Below are 24,398 nucleotides of genomic sequence, written 5' to 3' on the forward strand. Positions count from 1 at the left end.
GTTCCTAAGTAAAGGTTTAATTACAGTGACCTTAAAGCTGTGTGGTCTTCTATTGTATTCCCTGGCAAGCACATTTTTTTATTAATTTATTAAATTATGTATTTCTTTATTTTTTTGATTTTTTCTGTTTTACAAAATGTGGCTGTGAATAAAGCAWTCATGTTGGCATAAAGTTGCCATGTATTAAGAATATTTATTCAAATAGTGGAATATTTATTTGTTAAAAAAAACTTACAYAAATGGCTTAATAGTTTGACCCTGACTAATCGGCTGAATTAAAGATTGTGTTTTCTTTTGTTTGTKTCGAATTATGMAAATCCAACCATTTTCAAACTTGCTGTAATCACATCTTACGATGTTCCTTGTAGTTTTAAGAGGTTTACTTGCAACTTTAACTCTCCTTTCGGGGGCGGTTCTTGGCAGACTAACTATCAGGAAGGTTATAAGGGCAAACACAACACATTGTAACAAATTAAATGCACTCAGTTTGCATGCACACACTGGTGTGTGGATGACTTTTGTGATAAACAGATTTTTGTTTTTTAGTTAAGCTATATCAACATTAAGTCAAAAAGAGATGCTCAAGCACAATATTTTTTAAAAAGATTATGTGTATAAATTGCTAATCGTTTAAAACTTATAGAAAATGTTGCACTATCTGAGGTTGGTTTATATTTAGAAAACTAAAAAAGTAGAAAAAACATATGTAATTTTATTTTTAGCWTTTTTTCATTAAAAAGGCATTGCAAAGTGCTTTACAAAGAAATTGCAAGAGTTATGTACGTGAAAAAGAACATAAAACCATAAATGTCRTTAACTTTATCAGTAACAATCATAATGTAACATAAAATATCTATTCATGAAAGTTTTGCAAACACTATTTGTACATTTTGAACAAAAATAAAGAAACATTCTATAATGAAAAAATAATCATATACAACACATACATCTTGTTTTGTTTGTGGCTCCTTTTCTGAGCAATTTCATTTTTCCCTAAATTAAAGCATCTATTGTAATCAGAGAAAGTCTGCACTAATTTAGTTTCATCATTTTACTTATTTACTTTTGGAGACTAGAACCTGTCAATTTATGACAAAGTTGCTGCTATACAGGAAACTTGAATTAAGGAAGTTGTGCTCACAAATTTAGACAACCGAAAGCATTCCCTTTGAGAACACAGTCTGTCATCTCAGCTCCGAAGTTCATCCTGTTCCTCTGGGTGGAATGATAAGAAGACCTCTATTAACGAACAGATGAAAGAACCATAAATGTCATGTTCTCCTAATATATTCCACATGGTTTTCTATCATTAAAGAGCAGACCCAGGTTTTATCTTCCTTGGTTTGAACTTTATTTCGCTCTGATGTTGTTGTTGGAGGATTTTTTTTGTTAAAAGTCCATCAGCTGAACACAGAAAATCAATAAAGCAGTCACATCGACACAGCGTAAGCATTTCATTGTTTASCACAGAAACAACACAGAGCTCCAATTATTTACACTCCAGCTCCTGAATTCTGCCTGAAATGCAGAGAGAGAGGGAAAAAAATTCTCTAAAAGAAAGATAATGGGAATTTGGGGACATATTCATGCTTTGCAGTTTTGCTACTGCTACAAAAGAAAAATATTCTCTAAGTTCAGCTTTGCCAGCACCTTACTTCTTTTGCTCATAACTAGAAACATGAATCTCTTCTCTATATGTGGTTATCAGCAAAAACATTGCTTTGGACTTACTTTGAAGGTTTAATAATGCAATGTTATGATGTACTGTATATTTCTGACCACCTGATTTTATGTGTGAAACATAGTAAAGTGTTCACCTTTTCTTTCCTCTATCCAGGTAACTCCCCTTCAGAAGAATCTGAAGAGCGCGACAAGGAGCCCAGGACGCTGACCTATCCGGCTTACATCGCCAGCCTCCTGGACACGGGCGCTAAGCGCATGGCGGCAGGTGTCAGGATGGACTGCAGCAGCCAGGGCCAGTGCCCCCGCTCCTGCCACCTCTGCCACATGAGCCCGAGAGTGGCACAAGGCCGGCAGCAGTCTGAGCCTGTTCTCCTGAAGATCACCAAAGCTGCTCCTATATATGAGCTGGTCTCCAACAACGAGACCTATCAGGTGTGGAAACTTGTTTTGTTATACCTTTTCTTGAAACAATAACAAATGAAAGGGATAGCATTTTTTAAAAGAATGTATGTCAATGCCCACTTTTCACACCAAAGTTTTAAACTAAAACCATCTTATGAAGGGAACGAACAAAGTTTTTGCTGTTTTGGTCAATCCTTGAGATATTGCAACTTCCCATGTGATCTGTTTGCACTTGGTTTTAATATTAATGACTCTCAGCAACTACCACCCTAAGCCTAGGTCAATATTTGTAAAACTAAGGTATAACAATTGTTTATGTTGGCTATGGTCAATTAGCTGTGAAGGCCATCTTGAACTGATTATAGGAAAAAAAAATACTTTCTGAGAGTTTCAGTAAAATCTTTCCAGTGATTCAGAAAGTATTTTGCTTACAGAGAAACAGAATTAACTGTCGTTGTTATTGGGAAAGTCTWAGAAACAGATAGTGTGTAAGTCTTTAGTGCTCAGAGTGTGTGTCGAGGATCTGTATCAGCTATTGCCTGACCAAATGTTGGCTCATTATTGATACCATTTGTTGAGTTAATAACCACTTTTGTGTTTGATAAGTTAGCTTAGTGGTGGCAGCCATCTTGGTTGGGCTTAACACCACAGGTTGTTCACTTATACAGTGATCCCTCATTTTTCACGGGGGTTGCGTTCTAAAAACAACCCGTGATTGGCAAAATCCATGAAGTAGTTATGCCGGTACACCGGGTTCCTACCGAACGCGTTTTGAGCAGCAAAAAATGCACCCAACGCCTTGGACGCACTGAAGCGCGTTCGGTGTTGAACGCAGCAACGGACTAAACGCACGTCTGAAGAGGGAGGAACACCAGTCTGTCTTAATGACAGGTGAAATAAAGATAAAATAAAGAAAATTGCTTTGATTTATTTACGAAAGAGCAAGCGAACATTGCGCACACCAGATAATTAATTCACCAGATAATTTAGAGGCGATTTGTTGCGAGCTGACAGACTTTTTTTTGCAGCGCCTGCTGCAAAGCAGGAGAAATGGAGATCGAAAAAAGTCCAGAACTTATTTCTAGCAGCAGAACAGGTTGGAAGATGGTTATTTGGTGTTATTTATTGTTTTGTTTTTTTTAATCATCCTACAGACTCTGACATGTTGATAGCCTGTTGAGCACAGAGACTGTTTAGCCAATCAGGACGAAGAGCACAATGCGCTGTGAAAAAATAAACTGCACAAAAGAAATCCGTGAAGCAGCGCGACAATGAAAGGTGAACCTCGTTATAGCGRGGGGTCACTGTATATCCAGTGATTGCATTCTGAGAGCTTCATTAAATCTGCTGTTTTGCTACTGTTACATTTTTTATAACGAACAAACACATATGCGCACACACATAAGCAAAGGCACAGACAGTAGGAATCTGGGTCTATTGGTTAGGCGACCAGTGTTTATGTTGGTTTTTTTACCATATTAACTTATAGATTTTAACATAAACACATGTTTATTTTTTATATCTTCTGCTTATCATGTGTTTAGTCAAAATACTTTCACTTTGATGTTTCTACCATTTTTCGCATTAAGGCTGTAGCTTTTTGCCTGAAGACAGCAGCYAATACTCCAGGCATGTGTATGACAGTGTGATCATTAAACCACACTGAGTCTATTAACTGGCACCCTGCTATGAAGCCCTCCGAATCTACACAACTGTATCTGTGTGAGATCCAAAACCTCGCGGCGTCATCATCACGTAGACGGAGAATTTTACAAGGAAGTATTTTCCTTTCAGAGTATCACAGCTTTCAATGCTGCGAGCGTGCCATGCCGTGATCCGCCATACTGTGCGGAGACTTATTTGACTCCATCAATATTGTACGTCGATAACACCTCTACTCCTCTGGCAGGATGAAAGAGTCGATACGGTCCTGTCCACGTCTCAGAGCTTTCATCTGTATGCTCAGTCAGTCAGACCCAGCAGCTGGTATTGATGGAGGCTTTGGAGTTTGCTAGTGCTTGACTGTGCAGATGAAACACAGAGGCAACAGTTAGAATCTACTTGAATCTATTCATTCTGTCGTCCTTCTACTCATGCCTGAATCACATCCCGAACGCTTATTTCATTAACACTCCCCACTGACATTCAGACAAGTATCGCTTGTGCTGAAATGTTTCTGTAACCACTGGAATCAGTGCAGCAGAGGTCGATTTTTGGAACCGGTTCCTGACTTTAATGAATTTGGRCAAACTATTAATTCTTGCACGATTTATTTTAGAGTTTTGTTTACCTGGTAGTTTGAGAACCTGAAACTCAACCCAAAGGGTTTGTGTCAGATATCCACAACAAATCAAATGTGTGTAAAACACTGCAGTTTTAAACTGAAAATGTACRTTTTGATTAAGCTGTGACTAACTTTAAATTGACATAAAAATGCTTTATTAAATTGTTCAACTTAATCAGAATACAGGACCCATGCTGGCAACATTTTTTTCCAGTAATAATTTAATATTAATTTCAAGTTCTACATCTCAAAAGGTAAAAAAAATACCTTGTTGAAATAAAATCAACTAATTTTTTGTTTGTTTTTTGTCTTTTTTTTTTCATTTTGCACTGTAGTGTAAAGGGCCAAGCATTACCAAAAGTAAAACAGTACATGTTCCTTTTGTGCCATTTTTAGAGTCCATCCTATATTAAAATAAACGAGTTGCAGCCTTTTATTGTCAACCTTTTGAAAATAATGTCAATGTTTAGAGAAGGTGTTGGGAATGACTCTCAGCTACCATCATATGAAATTTTAACTCATTATTTGTAAAAACTGATTGAATTTGAGCCATTTTGTTTTTTCTAAGTTTTGGAGTCACTTTGAGTTGCATTAGCTCCAAAGGGTTATCAGTTGAAGAGGCATCTTTATTACTTATTTCCAGGAAACTTCATTGAAATCTGCTTCATGCTTACATATGACATTGATGCCAAATAGTGATTGGTAACTTTTAAATGAGGATCTTGTGTAATCTGTTGGCACTCAGATATGATCCATGCTGCTATCAAACCAATTTTTAGGTCAGTATCTTAAAAAAATAATGACTGAGTTATGGTCATTTATTTATTTATTTATTTTATTTTTTTTGTTTTGTTTTGTTTTTATTTGATCGTGGCAGTCATCTTGAATCTATTTGACTCCAAACACTTTTTTTTTGGTTGTAGTTAAATATGCAGTGAATACTAGCTGGTTCAGTTTCATTAAATCTTGTATGTCCATCTGTTATGAACACATAGACATTCAAACATGCACACACTTAAATACACACACACCGTTGGACAAAAACATTGTCAGTGGCAARCCATAATTATAAATATAAATAAATGGGAAATGGTTGTTTAATAATAATTAACATTTAAAAGGAAGATATACAAAATCTACTCTTGTAGCCGTTAAGTACATTCTGTTGTGTACTTGGAGTCCCTGGGAAAGCAGAAAAGTTATATTTAGTAAAAAAAGAAGGATTTGAGAGCAGGATATAACATATTATATTACCATGTCTGCTCATCTCTCTTTAACTGTCTGTCTGTCTGTCTGTCTGTCTGTCTGTCTGTCTGTCTGTCTGTCTGTCTGTCTGTGCAGGCTCTTCAGGAGGCCATGATGAGCATGCTGTGGTGCTCGGGCAAAGGCGACGTTATTGATGACTGGTGTCGATGCGACTCCAGTGCATTTGGCACAGATGGACTTCCCACCTGCGCCCCACTTCCCCAACCCATGTTAGTAAAAACTAACATTACCTTCTCTCAGTTCAGCTCACTCAGAAGTGCAATGATAAATGCCATCTGTCATTTTATCAGCAGAAATCAATCTTCTGCTGCTAGTGTGGACTCTGGTAATGTGCCATTGGCCTCCATGGATGCTCGATATTTAATTGTGACCAAACAKAACAGCAATTAATGTTTTTTTCTCTCTCTCTTCTGTCTGCTATGGATGTGCTAATCAATTAAATAAGCTGCTATCTATTGACTGGTTGAGAGGAAATGTGTTTACCAAGTTGTTGGTGCTGCAGACATCTGGTCCAGGCATCAGATCTTAGCTGATAAATAACAATATGTCTTTAGACAGAAGTGTTTCTGACAATGCAGAGTGTGGTTTGCATTGGGGTTGCAGTTGAGCAAATCCTAAAATATTTTGTGAGCTGTCAATTGCAGCGATGAAGCCGTCTTTGTTGACATTTTCTGTTTGTTGTGCTGTTGCCAGGCTGAAGCTGTCCTACACCTATGAGCCCAGCAGCTCATTGGTCATAATGGAGTGGAACCACACCGAGCCTCCAATAGGAGTGCGGATTGTTGATTACCTCATCAGTCAGGAGAAGGTGATAGAAAGRACCGACCATTCTAAATTGGAGACAGGTACGTTTGCTCAGAATGTTTAGAGTTTGTTGCTATAAATAGCACCCCCCAAGTTGGACAGTGTGGACATTTACTGACAGTTCCTGAGCAAYATGGGATAGCCTAACATCTTTATGGAACATGAATCATACAAGTGTTTGGTAATAATTGACACATTTGTCAAAATGGGACTTTTTTTTACCTTTTTAAAAGGACTTTTCCCAATATGACTCAYGGTACTCACTGTTTCCACAGACACTGACCTGCTAAAAGGATTTCTTGGTGTAATATCAGTTGTCTGAAAAATCTGTAGCTGTTGATTTGTCTGGACAGCTGCTTTGCATTATTTACCCTGATGCAAAGTCTCTTGCCAATTTAGGAACACCGCTGTGTCAGAAAAGCCTGATTTTTGAAATCATTTCAGATAAATGGATGAAACCTTGATCCTCAGGTGAGAAAGCTGGATTCAGTTTACAACAAAAGATGATCCAGTACGGCATCATCTTCCTGTGACATTGCTGTTAATGTATGAACTTTAAACCTTCTTTAAAGTAGACATACTCTCTAAATTTCATTCAGCTAATATAAATACACTGCAAAAAATGCCCATCTAACCAAAATTACAATCTTATATTCAACCAAAAAAAACATTTTTGATCTTATGTTGACCCTGATGATTTAAGCAAGAGCAGAATGTATTACATTATTAATCTTGTTTGCCTGGAAATTTGACATATTCCAAGAAAAGTGCAATGTCTTACTTCTTTGGCAGATTATTTTACTTAATTCGAGAAGATGCAGACATTAATCTAGTATTTAAAACTTATTTTTAGTTGGCTATTTTTTGCAGTGTTGTAAAAATCTTCAGAAAAATACTCAAGTCTAAATCCCCAATAGTTTCTTATTTTATTCAGCCCTTCAAAGAACAGCGATACCCATATAAACCTTTGAATACAACATAAAACACATATCAGGGAGGTTGTTTGTTTTTAAGCTGGATAGTATGTAATCTTAAAAGCCACCACAAGATGGTGTACATCAGTAACTATAAAAACTTTCAGTACATAACTTTCACCTTAAAAAAGATTTTATATGACAGATGGAGCCATGGTTTTAACGGTAATGGCTTTATTATGACATGAGGTTTTTAACCAATAAATGTTGCACACAGCAGCATGATCAGTCTGACTAAATCTGTCTACTGACAACATTGACAACATTGATTAAACCCTTTTTTCTGCTACAGTAAAGCTTGTTTACGTGTTCATTAAAGGTACTTTTGTATGTTCCTGTTTATTCCATATAGAGTTACCCATTAAGGTATGTTTTTCATAATGTTTGCTCTAAAATCAGGAAGTGGTATAACGAGCTGTGGGACTAGGAGGGGGATAACAACTCTTGACAGAGAGCACTGATTCTTGGCTGGCTCTAAATTAGCTGAAGCTGGCAAAACAGGGCAAGTTTTTTTCTGGCAGTAATGACCCAATCTATAACACCAGACTGTTACAGCTTTCTGTGAGGACCCAAGATTGTTGTAGCCTAATGAGAGAATAAAATGCATTTGTCAGAGCTGTGAGGAATCTTAATCAATACTGCAGTTTGAGAGTGGAAAGAACAGACAAGCTTTTTTTTTCTACATGGATGGTAAATTGGTGAATATGAATGTCAGAGCTAGCAAAGACAGTCCACCTTTGTGTTGCAAGATTTCACAGACTGTCACACATACTGCCAACTCTACTCTGTGACTTCATCCTTTGCTAATTCAAAAGTGTGGCACGATTATGTTGACCCCATTCCAGTTCGATCTTYACACCAACTGCAAAAGCAGATAAAAGTTTCTCTCAGCTCCAACTTGAAAGTATTGTGTGAAAGGGACTGGTGATGTTGTCTACACTATGTTATGCTAAAGTTCTGTGACAAGCTTTAAAACCATTGTGAAAATGTGTGGCTAAATCATGTGAGATAATACCTAATCTTTAGGACTTTTTCTGAATTATTCCCTTTGTTTAGATGGTAGTGATCTTTTTAGGCACCACAGGTTCAAACCTGGCTTTGGCTTTTCTTTATAGAGATTGTACTTTCTGTGTATGTGTAGGTTTTCTGTGAACTGGTTTCCTCCCAAAGACCAACAACATGAATATTCTAAGTAGGGATGCACAATATATCGACAATAATATCGGTATTGGCCGATATTGGTTATTTTTTAGAATATCGGTCTGATATGTAAATCTGGGCTGCTATTAATGTCCAATATTGATTTCCAACTTTTTAGCWTTGTGTTTCTGTTTTGGGAGGGGAGATGGTTGGTTGAGTGGTATCTGTTTGATTATGATAGTGATATTGATGCTGTGTGGCCAGGAATAACTGAAGTAGGAGCCATGTCAGAGGTCTGGTCAATTATTTACAGTATCAAAAAAATACCCAAGTGTATTTGTGTGTATATGTACTGTATAAACACAATTTGCATATTTGTGTAATATCGGTAAATATTTACGTATTTGTATAATATCGGTAAATATCGGTTATCGGCCATAACAGCAATAATTATATTGGATATTGATATCGGCTGAAATTTTCATATCGGTGCATCCCTAATTCTAAGTTGTCACTAGTGGTAGAACAAAAAGTTGTTTGTCCCTGTGTGACCCTGTGTCAGATCATCARTCTGTCTAGGGTTAGGGTTGAAAGTACTACATGTACAACTGACTAAATGTGAAATAAATAATATAGAAATACTAGTAAAAGTAAAAGTTTTACTCACTGATGAGTTGTGGTGAGTAGCTGCCATCTTAAATTCTGAACTTTCCCACTTTCTCACAGGAATTCCTTCTAGAGAGGTATTCCAGTTTAAATTCAGGATTTGTAAGTGGGGAAAATTCCACTTCCCACTATAACTGGGCTGCAACAAAAGCAGCCAGTAGCTGTCAAAATGTGCCATGTAAAATCTTCATTTCRCTGCATTTTTACCGACCGCCAGCTACTTTTGAATCCTGTGCACCTGCACSTRGTGGTGGGATACCATCATTTTGCATGATGTGCATTATGGGAGATGGCTATGAAGCAACATACACTTATTTTAAGACATTAATRCATCTTTGAAGCTYTTGCGGATCACAAAACGTGCAGTKGCGGGCCACATTTGCTGGCTGGAAGGCCTAGAGTGTGAAAAATATGGTCTCGGGTCTTTCTCAATGACATCGGTGATAGACAAGACTTCCTAGAAAAACAAAGTAGATGGATATTATTTTTTAATTTGGTTTTTATTAAATTTTAAACCATTTGCATCAAAAACAAAAACACCCCTCAAACCAGCACCAACCCATGACACACTAATGAGGCAACTGAGAATGTTAATAGCATAAACAAACAAAAAAAGTTTACAGACAGGTTTGTGGTAGTATTTTTGTTAGACCTTGAAAATGAGCTGAGAAATTGAGATAAAAGCCCAGTCAAGCATCATATTTACATTCTGACCATTTGTTCAGCTGAAATCTCTATTCATTTATATTTTGTCAAAACCTCTGCAGTGTAACTGTGTACTTTTTGTCATTGTGCATTTTTTGTTTACTTTTAATGTACCAATCAGTGTGGCATACATTTTTTAATGCATCAAAATAAATGCAGAAATGTTGTGCGGCAGTAATACAGAATGACAAATGTAGCATTTTTATACACACTGGACTGTTGTAAGTTATTGCTTGTGATATAAAATTGAACTATGTGCCTGTAAAATACATATTGCCCCCTTTAAATGTCAATAATCAGCAGATGCAAAACATGTTTCTTTGTTGATATTGATCTAAGTCACACCATCTGGTTAGAAAGGGAAAGTGTAAATTCTCTTTTGTGCAGACACTGTGGGTTATCTAAACTCTTTTACCCACTGGAAAAGATGCATTTCATTTCAGGAGCAAAACAATCCATTCAGAGAAAGTGAAACTCTCTAATCCATTTGAACCTCCTTCACCTCTTTACACCCAGCAGACAATAAGAACAGGTCAAAGTATTTCATTGTTTACCAGAATAACATTCCATTGCTGCAGGGTATTGATTGAGGTTGTCAAAACTTTTACAGCTCCGTCTCAACACCATTAAGACCCTCTGATGTGTGAAACTGAACAGTGCAGCTCTAATTGCACCGAACGAAAGCTTCTCTAGCTCTGGTTTGTGTAATTCAGTTGTATCTAACAGGGGTAGAAACAAAACACAAAGCAGGAGAAATTTATTACAACTTCCCCCTTTTGCGTCTCCATTTGAGAAATTGATTGATTACAAAGGGGGATTCTGGCAGAGGTGGCTGAGTGTCGATGATGCATTAAGTAGAAAGAGAGAAGGGAAGGAAACTGAAGAGGTTTAAAAAGATGGAAAGCTTTGGAAAGCCCTTTGCGCGCCGTGGTTTTGATTTCAGCTGTCTGTTTTCTGTCATCGAAGAGAGTCAGTCTCACACGGACTGATGTTTGGTTCTTTGCAGCTAATCCTCTTTGGCTGCCTCTCCTTCACCATTTCGTCAGCGTTCATTACCCCCCCCCCCCMCMCACACACMCACACCACCACCACCACCTTCCTCCATTGCCTTTCTCATCCTGCAATTTGTATCTCTGATCAATTCATCTCGTTTCACAAAACTCCTTTTTTATCCTTGCCTCTTCTTTGCACTTTTCCTCAAGACTTCTAAGTGAGAAAGTACCCTTTTTATGACCTCTCTTTTTTAAACCATATTCTCCTCGGTTATCTTTTCTTTGTTTATTGTTTTTTACAGGAGGCATCAAGGCAGGGTAAGTCAGGGTTCAAGCAGAATTTGTGGGACGAAAAACTCATAGACTATACATCCAGCCTACAAGTCCACATCCGTATCTGGTTGAAGTATAGGGTGCACATTAGGTGCTCTCAGGCTGTTAAAGTAGTTTTCCAATAACAGCTGCTTATGAAAGTGTGGTAAAAACCTCCGCTGTACAGGTGACGGCAATCTTTATGACATAATTTACGACATAATAGACTAAGAGCTATGATGGATGCATTGCAGCATCTTTGCGCTTTCTTTAATGGCACTTTAACAGAAATTGATGTACCTGTGCAACGTGGTAATAYGGATTAAATGGAATCTCCATTGTAGATAAGTGACAGAGCAAATCCATCAAGGAGAATATATGGATGCATTTGCTTGCTAGCTACTCCTGGCGAATCCAATGAGCCCATCATGCTGCATAGCTGAAATGAACACATTATTCCTGAGTTATGTGAATCTTGTTTGTTAATGCAGAATTCCATCACTATTTTTTTAGAATATAGCATAGAAGAAGGTCAAGAGAAAAGTTACTGAGGTTATAATAAACTTTGTGGTTTTTCATTTCACCTTCAGGGTTTTTATAACTTGCCATACATGTAAAAAATCAAAGTTACAAAGACAAAAATTCACAATAAAATTACCCAATTTCCCTCTGGGATCAATAAAGTATTTTGAATTGAATTGAATTGAACTGAACTGAAATGAATTGATAAAAGAGAACTTGGCTCCTACAGAAAGCACTTTTCCTTTTAGCRTGTTAAATAACTATTAAACATTGTAAATTATATATTTTATAAGCTAGTCAGCCTCAAAGGGATAGTATGGTCRTTTTTAGGTGATTTTCTTTCAAATAATTGTAAATAGAATGAACCAAATCAACTGTGGTATCATAAAACACAGAGTATCCAAACAAGGCGCTTTCACACCAKGCCACCAACTAGCTTCCAGTGCTGTCCATTGTACTTATTTTATTTTTTATTACAAATTAATTCAAAAATGTCAGCATTGGAAGACTTGTCCATCCAGTCTTACATGTTGGAGCCAGTGTCTGGGCCAGAGGAGAATGAGGATGATGAAGTTGTAGTTGCTAGGTCCAGGCCTTAAATGGCAGTTCTGTCGCAATTTGACGTAAYAGTTCAGAAAATGTCATAGAGAATAGAGAAAACTGAACAGTTAAAAAGTATGACCTAAAGAKATATCTATGCAGCACTAGTAGAGACTAAATTCAACAAAATGCACTTAATGACTAAAAAAGTGGATTTTGCATGATATGTCCCCTGTAAACTGATTTACAATGCCAAAGTACAAAAAATGTGAGTCTCCATATGATAAATGTTTGGTTGATTTTTTTTTTTTTTTTTTGTAGTTGTTTCCTGAAAAACTTGCAAAAATTAGTTGTTGTCTAGTCAGTTAAAACTTTACTCATCTCCTGGTGGTCTGTTACTTTCTGCAGCCTCAGCACTAACGGCCCAAGATRTTCATTGTACTTCTGGGATTCAAGATTGACATTCAACTCTCATCTTTTGGTCCTTTCCATCTTTTTGTTTTTGGTTGATTTTTATATAAAAAATGTATTTCTAAATTAGTATTATTGGTCAATTACATTGTGATAGCAAAAATGAAGTATAGGAATTTATTATTAGCTTAAGTAGCATTTTTCACACCAGTTTTATAAGCCTGAAAAATAATAGAAAAAAAAGGCCATTTTCTATTTTGAAGGGAGACTTTTGCCCTTTTCTTCACATTCCTTGTTCTGTGATTGATGCCACAGCTGATAAGTTTCTAACTTTTTGACAGAACTTGAGCCAATTAGCTGACAAGTCAAAGCTTACATGGCATCTTGAAAACCAAAAATGAAGCTACACCTTCCAGGAAGTGGAGTCTACTGCTGCTGTATTTGTGCGGTGTATAAAATATAGTTTTTAACTGACCTTTAAAGCATGTCAGTTTGTTCTAGTAAATTTAAAAGAAATAAGCTCTAGTCAAATTTAACATGAGATTTTTAGAATTGAAGCAAATTAGCTTACCAAATGACAAAACAAGATTTTTGTTTGTAAATCCAGTTTGATTTTTTTTTTATTTTTATTTTTATTTTATTTTTTCAATGTGGTGCCACTGCTCTTGGAAACTTTTTGATGTTGCTTCAATGAGAAAAAATCATACTTTGTTCCCGAAGGTAATCCACAAACTGCATGCAAGAGAAAGTCCAGAAGGACTGTGAAATCAGAGCATTCATTTACTGGAAAGGATCTAAGCGGACACTACCGATCCTCTGTGTTAAGAACCCAAAATAAATAAATAAATCAGAGACCAAATTTCTTCCCTTCACTTTCTCTGAAGGCTCATCAAAAACAGATGTTTCTTTCGGAGCGTCCTTAGAGCTCCGTTGTTTATTCACAAAGCTTATACTTGTTGACAGCTGCACGGTTGCATTTGTATATTTCTTCCCTGTTTGTGGTTAAGTAATGTTAGATTAGTCTACAAAGATACAGCTGAAGATTACAGCGTCCAGGACTCGGCTGGATCTGAAGCCGACAACAGCTTGTTTGTGCAGTAATTTATCCCTTAACAAGCTTCAGGCACACAAGGTGAGATCATAGTGTAAGCGCAGACGTTCACTCACGAACATGCAGGGTCCTCTGCAGATGTGTGCACCCATCAGTTTGGAAGTCTGCTTTAAGTCAGGGCACCCCTCAGCTGGACCAGACACAAAGGGAAAGCAAACAGCCCCTCGAGCTGGAAGCCATCCAATGATGTAATCACTTTAATCACTCGGTGAGGGCAAGGTTTGCTCAAGGGTCAGTGCTCCTCAGAATYCCATCAGTACACTCACTTATTTACATCCTGCACACTTAAATCCACACAGACGACAGGGCAGACCCCGAACATGTGCTCGGGTCAAATCTAAACCAGGCCGAGCTGCTTTTTGCACCAGACGCTTCCTTTAAGCTACATGACCTGCCACCTGCTTCCGCTTTACTCCACACGGCTTTATCTACCAAAAAGTCTGCACTTTATTCCTGTGTAGCCGGAGTAAATTACTGATTGTAAAATGTTGGATTTTTAATTTTCAAATGACGGCATTAGTCCAGGGTAAAAGCAACAGCCCCTAAGGTCAAACCCTCATCTGGGATCGGGGTTTACCCTCCAGGTTGTGCATGGTAAATGCCTTCATGTGAAGGTACTGTACGTGGGAGGTTTTCTGTCTTGATTTAGGATTCAAATTTCACTAAAGTATAAAGTTAGTTCAGATACCACGTTTTACAGATTCCCTTGACCCTGGACTTAGAGGTGCTGACCTCAAGCTGATTCATATCCCAGCTCTGTCCTTAAAAAACTCAAACATTTAAAAGTGGATCTGGTGAACCCTGATTACACTTTAAWGTGTTGCCAAAACTCATACACCATGTTTACGTTGCAGACAAAAGTGGCTGAAACCTGATCTTTTCGCCCACATTTTTCATGGCTGTGAGATGCAGAACTTATTCATAAGTGGTATTAATATGGGCACGTGTATGATGATTTTCATAGTGATCTCAGTCTGAACAGTCATCTCTCATTTAATCTGACTTTTTACGTCAGTGAAGTTAAGATGTACAGATTAATCTAGATGTTGATATTATCAGTACAAAGCTTGAAACTCCGCATCTTCAGCAAGAATAGAATTACTTTTCCATATTTCTATATTTTGAATGACTTAGAATTTACACGAAGATGTAAAACTGATGTTGGTGTTAGATTTTATCTATACTAGAGATTTTTCCCTTCTCTACTTTGAGTACATGGCTCCCGTTCCAGAAGACCAATTTTGCTGGATGAAACCAGCGTGGCAAACAATATTTTAGTCAACTCTGATTACACAACAACTTCAGAGAAAACAGACACAGGCTAACATGTAGCATCCATATTTGTTTTCAGAAACACAGCATGTTGCGTGGGATGTTATTTTTGTTTTCTTTTTTTTCTGTTTTTTTTTTGTTGTTTTTTTTGCACGTGCTACTTGGACTATCCACAATGGGTTCTTGTAGTAGTCACATTTTAATTATATTGTAAACAACCAGGCTGAACAAATCAGATCTTGACAACAAATCTGAACTGGGCATCAAAGATAACATATCATGCAAAATCCCCTTTTTTATCCTTTGAAGGCRTTTTGTCATACACTTGGAGTCTCTAGAAGTCTCTCCTGGTGCTGCGTAAATATCTTTATACTGTATTCTGTTTAGGTCATCATTCAATCTGTTTGGTTTTCTTGATTCTCTGTTTTCTTGCAATGGAACTTCTAAATAAGGTTTGCACTTAAAACACTTTTGTCATCTTCATTCTCCTCTTGCTTTGGGTCAGACATGCCTTCCCTTTTAGACATGTTCAAGTTAATTTGTAAATAAAAAGTTTCTGTGCAGTCGTATCTCTTGATCCCCTTCTCCACTCACACCCCTGTATGCGGTTCTCTTCGGTTCAGCCTGGGCCAGATGTGTCTCCATTTCTGGTTCCAACCGTGAACTCAGAACCACGTCTGAGGTGTTTCTAAGCAGGTGACACCAGGTATTGAATGCTTATGATTTTGATGTCAACAGACTGCTACCTGTGGATTGGCTCTTGGATTGATTGAAAGAGGCAAGGCGTTACTTTGGCAAACTTATTCTACAAACTTACTCCTGGAGAGAGATGCTTTTGTTTTGAAATCCGTGTGCGAAATACAACAAAATGGCAAAAGCAGTGATCAAACCACGGTCTAACGTGGAGGTGCACACCTTTTTGGCAGAAATTGCAAACACTTCCTGGAAAGAGATGAAAGAGATGTGCACTGATAAAGCCATCCAAAAATCTGGTCTCAGAGTGGAACTTTTTCGTAACACCTCTGTGAGGGTGAAAAGTACTCCCCAGGGGCCTCATACATAAAGGATTGTGCAGCTTTCTCACTAAAATTGGCGTACGGACAAATCGAGAAAAGTGCGCCGCACCAAAAAATTCAGATGTATAAAACTGTGCGCACGTATGTTTCTGCACATCTTTCCTCTATTCATCCCAATGAACKTGGAACTTAGTGCACCTGAGACACCTCCACTGACGCCTCCATTTAAATACGCAAAATAKATGTAAATGTGTCCAGCACGTGAGATTCTCCTCAGATTCCTCTCTGTGGGATCGGAAATGATTTTTAGATGAAGGAAAAATATAAATTAAATGGAGAATGAGTGAGAAAACTGTCCAAATAAGTAGTGGGGTGTCATTGTTTTATGTGGCRCATTCTCACGGGATAACCAAAGCCTGAAATTTTCCTGAAATGTACAGACATCTCCCGAATGTGATGTTGAAGCCTGGTTAGTTGTTTCTATTTAGTTGAACACGGCGTTGAATGGACGTTTTAAAAAATAAATAAACATCACGTTATCCACTTTTTCTGCTCTCTTTTCCTCCTGCGTTGCAGCAGGCGCTGTTATCTCCACGGACGTCAGACTCCCACCCCACCCCCACGCGTGGGTACGAGTGGTAGCCTATGGATTTTTAGCAAAAAATATAGATTTCTGAGGCTCATTAGACAGGTAAACGTCCAAAGGGGTTGACACAAATGATCACATTCCCAGCTGGCGAGGGTGCGCGCGCCTGGCGCGAGTAGCTACCCAATGTGCAAGCCTGCTGCGCTACGGCCACAGATCAACACTCAGCATCAGCCAGAAGGCTACAAACARAAAAAATAATTATTCTTACYGTACAGTGAGCCACCATTTGCATCCGATTTTGCTCCCTCTCTTCAGCCTTTTTTATTTTGTTATTATTTTTTATGCCGCACGTAATGTGTCGGGTTTTTCCAGCCCGAGACCCAAAAGGTTTTCAACTATGTGACAAAAATATAAAAACAGTTTACAGACTGGACTGAGGTTCTTTGATCATTTTTTGACTGATCTATTTTCTTGTCTGAGGTTAAATGATTTTCAGTCCCGGGGTTCAGTTTCATGATCGTTCGAGTTTAAACAATAAAAACTCAAACTTAAAGAAAAAAATCTGACACTGTTCACATGCTCCTTACATCCAGAACAGTCATATTTCTGTGGATTCAGGTCAGATTCGTGACTGTGGGTTAAAACTGTGGACTGAAAAACTTTGCGTGGCTGCTGCACATTCTCACGGCAGGTGAAAACGCAACATTGGTTTTGATACATCAGAACGTGGGCATAGAACCAGGCGCACGCAACTTTTTTATGCACCGTTTATACATAAGGCCCCTGGAGTGAAAGCGTGCATGCTTACACAGGTGACTACAGACTAAAGTTTCTTCTAAACTAACAAGTTACAACAGTTACAATAAATTAGAGACAGTAGATACTTTTTTGTGTTTCTTAAACTTTGCAGCTTGTRGGAGCAAAACCAAAAAACATCCTAGGTCCGATGGAACATTAGTTTATTTTCTAGCTCGGATGTAACTGTGAATGAGAGAGACCGGCATCAGGGTTGCCGAATAAAAACAAAAGTGTGTTTTTTACCCCTCCTTTTCTCTGCACATTTTCGCCAAGCACAACACCTTATCTTAAAACACCCTCAGCATATCAAAAACTTATAATTTTGTAAAGGAACAGTTAAAGAGTTTACTATGTCCCATCTGGCACCCCTACCTGGCACAATACTACAGCAGTTCTGTGTAAACAAATGATTTATTTACTTTATTTTTTATTTTTTTTGCCCCAATAAACATTGAAAAAAACAGAATTTCCAGGGATCGGGCTAGTGTAAACAAGGCCTCATCTACATTGGACCATTAAGGAAGCTGGAGGGGGGTGCAGGGAGTGAAGTGTCTTATTTGGATTTAAAGAGACAGTGCCAAGACGAGTTGATCGAGACACACTTCAGAGAAAGGGTGAAGAGGGGCTTGTGGAGTTACAATAAGGAGAAATTCGGACCAAAGCATTGCAGTTTATAAATATGAAAAAGAAGCATGATACATCTCTGAGAAGATCTACAGTGTGAACAAGGCCATAGTTTTAAAAGTTACTCCTCTGCTCCGAGCGTTAAAAGTTTAAAGTCAACTATAAACTTCATCATTGATCTTTAACCAGTTTTCTTCTTGTCATCGAAGCCTTCAGAATATGATTTCTAAGCATTTATTTGGTCCCTGTTCAGCCTTTTGAGTATTTTTCTTCAACACTGTCAGCACGTATATTCATGTCGCTCTATGAAGTTTTACAGATATTTTCATCCAGCRAACTTGAGTGCGTTCCATCCTGAACACCACCCAGGGATTCCAAACAGACTGAACTCTCTGAACTCGGTGTTGAACACCTGAACAGATGCACAACAGATCCTTCCTCTCTGAAGCAGGCCATGCCAGAGACAATCCTCTGTATTATAGCTTTAGGGAAAATATTTTTACATCATGTACAAAAAAAATGTATTGATTATGTCTGCACAGCTGATGCTAAAAATAAAAACTGATTAAAAAAAGAATTCATGAATGTGCTCGTCCATCACAATGTAAATGATAGCTTTCTTTATTTTCTTGTTTTGAATTTAATTACTGTAAATTATGCTCTGCTTCACTCACAATTATAAGAAATTAAGTTGCTAGATTGWATTACTTTGTAAAGTAGCAAAAAATTAGCATTGTTTTACTTTGAGTTGTTCACAAAACTCATTAAACCTCATAAAAACAACAAAAGAATTATGAAACTGAAATTTTTATATCACTTTTATTGTCTTTTTTTTCTAATGCAAACCTAAAAGCCGACTTTAACAGAGAGAGAATAGGTTATGAATTGGAAATGTGGCTAAACAAGCACAGATAATGCTGTATGATACCATGTAATTTTAGCATACGTATGTGCAGCATGAAAAATGTACTTTTTTCACTGTGTTGGAAGACAAATTTGACAATCTTCGTGAGGAGCTCAGTGTTCTACTGAGGTCAAAGACACAAGTGCTCATCTTCAAAGAATGATTTCCCTTCAGAGTTTTGGTTTCTCTGCTTTAAACTTGGATGTGAAAATGACTAATGCACAGGAAGTGTGTGCACACTGCCTCGGATTAACGACAAGGTACTGGGTGTTCAAATGATCACTTTCCTCATTTTTAACATTATTATGTATTCCAGAAAGGACAGTTTTCTCATAATTCATTTGATACACTTGTTATAAAATGGTACTTTTGCAGCCTCTTTTTATTTTATTTATTTTTTTGTTAAATGATCATTTCATATTCCAGAAGTTAAACTGAACTGGAACACTATGTGATTATCATCTAGTCCCAGGTCTACATCAATCCTGCATGCTCATTTCATCCAGCCAGTAAAGTTTGAAGTTATTATTCACATTTTGATACAAGTGGATTCTAACTCAGAACTTTGGAGATGCTCTTTTTAAAATCAGTTCACTTTTGCAAGAAGAAATAAGACAAAGACTTAAGACAATGCAATTAAACATGCTGTACAGCAAACATTTAGCAACAAGTTGACTTTATCTCACCATGTTTGACTCATCTAACCCCTGGGTTTTTTTGTTCATTCTTCAGTACAAAACTACTCCAGCTCTTCAACGTGTTTCTGCCCCTCCCGTGTACAGCAATTTGTAAATCATAGCAGAGATTGTCAATTGGACTGAGGTCTGAGCTGTGACTAGAATATTTCCAGGGCATTTAACTTTCTACTTAAACCCCTGGAAGGTTGCTTCAGCAGTCTGCTTAGGCTCATTGTCCTGCTGGAAGGTGAGCTTCCTTTCCAGTCTCAAAAACTCTGGAAGACTCAAACAGGCTTCCTTCAAATATTTCTTTGTATTTCGTGTCATCCAATTTCCCCCCAAGTTTCCTCTCTACCCACCCATTCATCTAGTCAACCAGCCCTCCTTCCTTTATACATTTGTTCATGTGTAGGATAGCAGATAGCTGGTGCTATTCTTCAGAAGCCACTGAGCAAGAGGTCGACAGATTCCCATTCTATCACAGGGCCACATTAAGACAAACATCTGATTACACCTAAGGCAACTTAACAGGCACATTTTAGGACTGGGATAAAACCAGAGTACTGTGAGGAAGTTCCTTGCACCACTATACATAGTTGGTTAGCAGGTGCTTAATTGGGGTGGGGTGGGGGGGGGTTATTAAATTGACTTTTTTGAGCTTTATTTCATGTTATGTCATTCCTTCATCAAAAGCATACCCAGAGTGTTGCTTTGACCTTATTCAATCATGTTTGAGAAATCCTTGAATCTCTTCTGGTAGCCACACGGAGCTGCCTAAACACTTGCTCATTCAAAATGCCACCTATTTACACAAACAACTCCTTGGAGCTCAGTCTGCAGCTGAGCTCCCACCCCAAAGAGTATCCCTCCCCTGTGCCTCCCCCACACAGCTCCACCATGCGAGCAAACCAAACTGTATCTTAAAAAATGGTGAATGTTCATGATTTCACTGCAAAACATGGCTTCATGGTCTATATTCATAGATTCTGCACAAAAAATAGCTTAACACTGACATACAGCGGGTAAAATAAGTATTGAACAGGTCACCATTTTTCTCAGTAAATATATTACTAGAGGTGCTAATGACATGAAATTTTCACCAGATGTYGGTAACAACCCAAGTGATCCATACATACAAAGAAATCAAACCATAAATATCCAGAAATGAAGTTATTTGTAATAATGTGGAATGGCACAGGGAAAAAGTAYTGAACACACTTACTGAAATTTATCTATTAATTTGTACAAAAGCCTTTTTGGCAATGACAGCTTCAAGACGCCTCCTGTATGGAGAAAYTAGTGGCATGCATTGCTCAGGTGTGATTTTGGCCCATTCTTCCACACAAACAGTCTTCAAATCTTGAAGGTTTCATGGACCTCTTCTATGAACTCTGATCTTTAGTTCTTTCCATAGATTTTCTGTTGGATTCAGGTCAGGTGATTGGCTGGGCCATTCCAGCAGCTTTAGTTTCTTTCTCTGAAACCAACTGAGAGTTTCCTTGGCTTTGTGTTTGGGCTCATTGTCTTGCTGAAATGTCCAGCCACGTTTCATCTTCATCATCCTGGTAGATGGAAGCAGATTTTTATCAAGAATGTCTCTGTACATTTTTCCATTCATCCTTCCTTCAATTATTTGAAGTTTGCCAGTACCATATGCTGAAAAACAGCCCCACACCATGATGTTCCCACCTCCAAACTTCACTGTTGGTATGGTGTTTTTGGGCTGATGTGCAGTGCCATTTGACCTCCAAACATGATGTGTATTCTGGCATCCAAACAGTTCAATGTTGGTCTCATCTGACCAGACTATATTCTCCCAGTATTTCACAGGCTTGTTTAAATGTTGTGCAGCAAACTTTAAAGGAGCTTCAACATGCTGTTTCTTCAGCAGTGGAGTCTTGCGTGGTGAGCGTGCATACAGGCCATGGTGGTTCAGTGCATTACTTATTGTTTTCTTTGAAACAAACGTACCTGCTAATTCCAGGCCGTCTGAAGCTCTCCACAAGTGGTCCTTGGCTCTTGGACAACTCTTCTGATAATTCTTTGCACTCTGTCAGAAATCTTGCGAGGAGCACCTGGTCGTGGTCRGTTTATGGTGAAATAATGTTCTTTCCACTTCTGAATTATGGCCCCAACAGTGCTCACTGGAACCTTCAGAAGTTTAGACATTCTTCTGTAACCGATGCCATCATTATGCTTTGCAACAATAAGGTTGTGAAGGTCTTGAGAGAGCTCTTTACTTTTACCCATCATCAGATGGTTCTTGTGTGATACCTGGCCATCATCTTGGACTGAACCAGCTGATATTAATTTGCACTGACAAGGGGCAGGCTGGCTTTCAAATTACTGAGAGTTCATCTGGTGTCTTGGCTTTCCATGCCTTTTTACACCTCCCTTTCTTCATGTGTTCAATACTTTTTCCCTGTGCCATTCCACATTATTACAAATAACTTAATTTCTGGACATTTATGGTTTGATTTCTTTGTATGTATGGATCACTTGGGTTGTTACCGACAACTGGTGGAAATTTCATGTCATTAGCACCTCTAGTAATAAGTTTACTGAGAAAAATGGGATGTGTTCAATACTTATTTTACCCGCTGTATACTGTACTATATGTAATAGGATGACTGGGAGATATATTACCAAGCTGAAAGGCCTTGTAAGAACTCGATCCAATTCTTCAGAAAACATACTTTCTCTGACGTGGTATCATTTGAGCAAGGTTCACCTGTATCCTGAGCTGCCATTTTTCAAATGCAACATTATTTAATGTTTCTTCTTTCCTTTTTTACAACAAATACAACACTGTTACAAAATGTTGTAAATGGCATGGGCATTGTTGTGAGGGCGTGCTGAAGTTGGAGTGTTGGAAACGGTAGGAGGTTTTTAAAGAGGCAGAAGCCATTTTCAAGGTGTTTAAATATGACTTTGACGTGCAGTCATATTTATTTTTGATACAGCATTTTCATTACAACTGGAGGTAACATGTGAATGTGGAATAGATTTGAACTATATGTCTGGAAAATCCAAAATACCCATACTTTAAAAAAAATCCCCAAAACTTAATGCTACCAGTTTTGTACCAGCCATGGTGCTGTCCATGATGACCAACATGTTCAGTTTTACTCTCCGCTGACTACAGGCCTTATTCCACATCTTTCTAGGGAGCAGCCAGTGCCTTCTTTTCTTCCATGAAGCCCAGCGTTGTGCAGCTTGTAATGATCTATTGAACAGATTCTCCAGTCTCTGCAGAAGAGTCTTCCATCTCTGTCAGCAGTTCTGGTGACATTTATCATTTTAGGTTCAATCATAGGCAACTGAACATTTGATTTTAGATTTCGTTGAGGATTTTTTTTCCAATTCAGACTTAAAAATGTTGCATTCTAATCCTTGCAGTCAATGCTGTCCATGGTTTTTATGTTGCTTCTCTTTGTGAGTTTTTCTGGACAACCGTCTTTTGGCAGCTTTTAATTGGTTGTGGTATCTTATTAGGCAAGATATAGTGATGCTTACATCGAAACAAACTAAAATACATTTTCCTACATGGTCAAAATGGCTTTACTTGCAAAATACAGTTGCAAATTTTAAGGCAACAACATTTTTTGTCCCATGAAAATATATTTGTGTGTGATGGATCAATTTGGATTTACTTAAAAGGAATAATATAGGAAGTGAGATATTTTTGTGATTTGAATAAAATGGTATCAGAATCATGCCTTACAAGTCACGCAAGGAAGTAAAACATCTGGATCAAGTCGGTGTGAACGTGGTAGACATGGAAACGTATCTGTTTGTTAGACAAACATCTAACGGACACCTTAAGCTTTCCAGAAGCACTTAAGTATATTGTTCATGTTAACTGTCCTTAAGGGAGGGGAGTTCACTTCAGATTAATTGGACAAACATGGAGTTAACTAAGTTGTTGCTTACAGTCTGACAATAAAAATCATTTAAGTCTTGTCAATGTATTTTTGTGTATTGTGTCCGGCTATGTTCACAGTGTTGCGTTCATTTTGGATGCATTCGAAGAAAATTGTGTTCATTGCGTAATACTTCTTCTCACGGTAACAGTTATCAGTTAGTCAGATGCACTTTTAGTCAAATTATTTAAAAAATGGTATCGCCCCTCACAAGATGTGAATTAAACTGGCGTGACGCAAATGCGGCTTTGGAACATGCGTTTCAATCACAACACGAGGAGAAAGTGCACGGAGGTCTGAGGGCTGATTCTTTCACGTTTTCACAGAGGATAAAGTGACGCATCCAACCGCTTCATCCTTCTGTTGCCTCCTTCAACCAATTACCTCTTTGAGTGGAATGAGATGTTTAAATCATACAACAATCCTGTCCGTGTGGCCAAACATGATGGTCTGCTAGTGGTTGTAACTGAAGACTTTGTGATCGGATGTTGTGTTGATCGTCTCTTTATTCAATGGAAAGGGAAGTGCCCATGTCCAGATGTTACTTGTTAAAGCTTCGCTGCTTGTATGCACATGTTTGTGTGTGTGTCTGTATGTTTAAGAGTAGCTTTCAATTAAAGCAGACAGTTCTCTTGTAACTAGCTGTAACAGAAGTGGACGGATACCCAGGCAGCCTGTAATGAAACCTGTTATTGGATGGAGAAAAAAAGGCTTAAAGACCAATTAAGCTGAGGTGTTTGCTTTTATGGGCAGAATGTGTTTTAGAGCGTACAGTATTTGTTT

At 38.0% G+C, this 24,398-nt stretch overlaps 1 protein-coding gene across 4 annotated transcripts in view; it reads left to right on the top strand.

The window, feature by feature from the left end:
- The window catches only part of astn1 (astrotactin 1), a gene marked incomplete in the record, with an annotated part of 409,914 nt that overhangs the window by 348,078 nt on the left and 37,438 nt on the right, over positions 1 to 24,398 (top strand). For all 4 annotated transcript variants that reach the window (XM_014004448.1, XM_014004449.1, XM_014004450.1 and 1 more), the window contains 3 exon segments: positions 1,838 to 2,115; positions 5,711 to 5,844; positions 6,329 to 6,480. In XM_014004448.1, the coding sequence (XP_013859902.1) occupies positions 1,838 to 2,115; positions 5,711 to 5,844; positions 6,329 to 6,480 (564 nt within the window).

The sequence above is a fragment of the Austrofundulus limnaeus genome, unplaced genomic scaffold (assembly GCF_001266775.1).
Source record: "Austrofundulus limnaeus strain Quisiro unplaced genomic scaffold, Austrofundulus_limnaeus-1.0 Scaffold24, whole genome shotgun sequence".
Classification (NCBI taxonomy): Eukaryota; Metazoa; Chordata; class Actinopteri; order Cyprinodontiformes; family Rivulidae; genus Austrofundulus; species Austrofundulus limnaeus.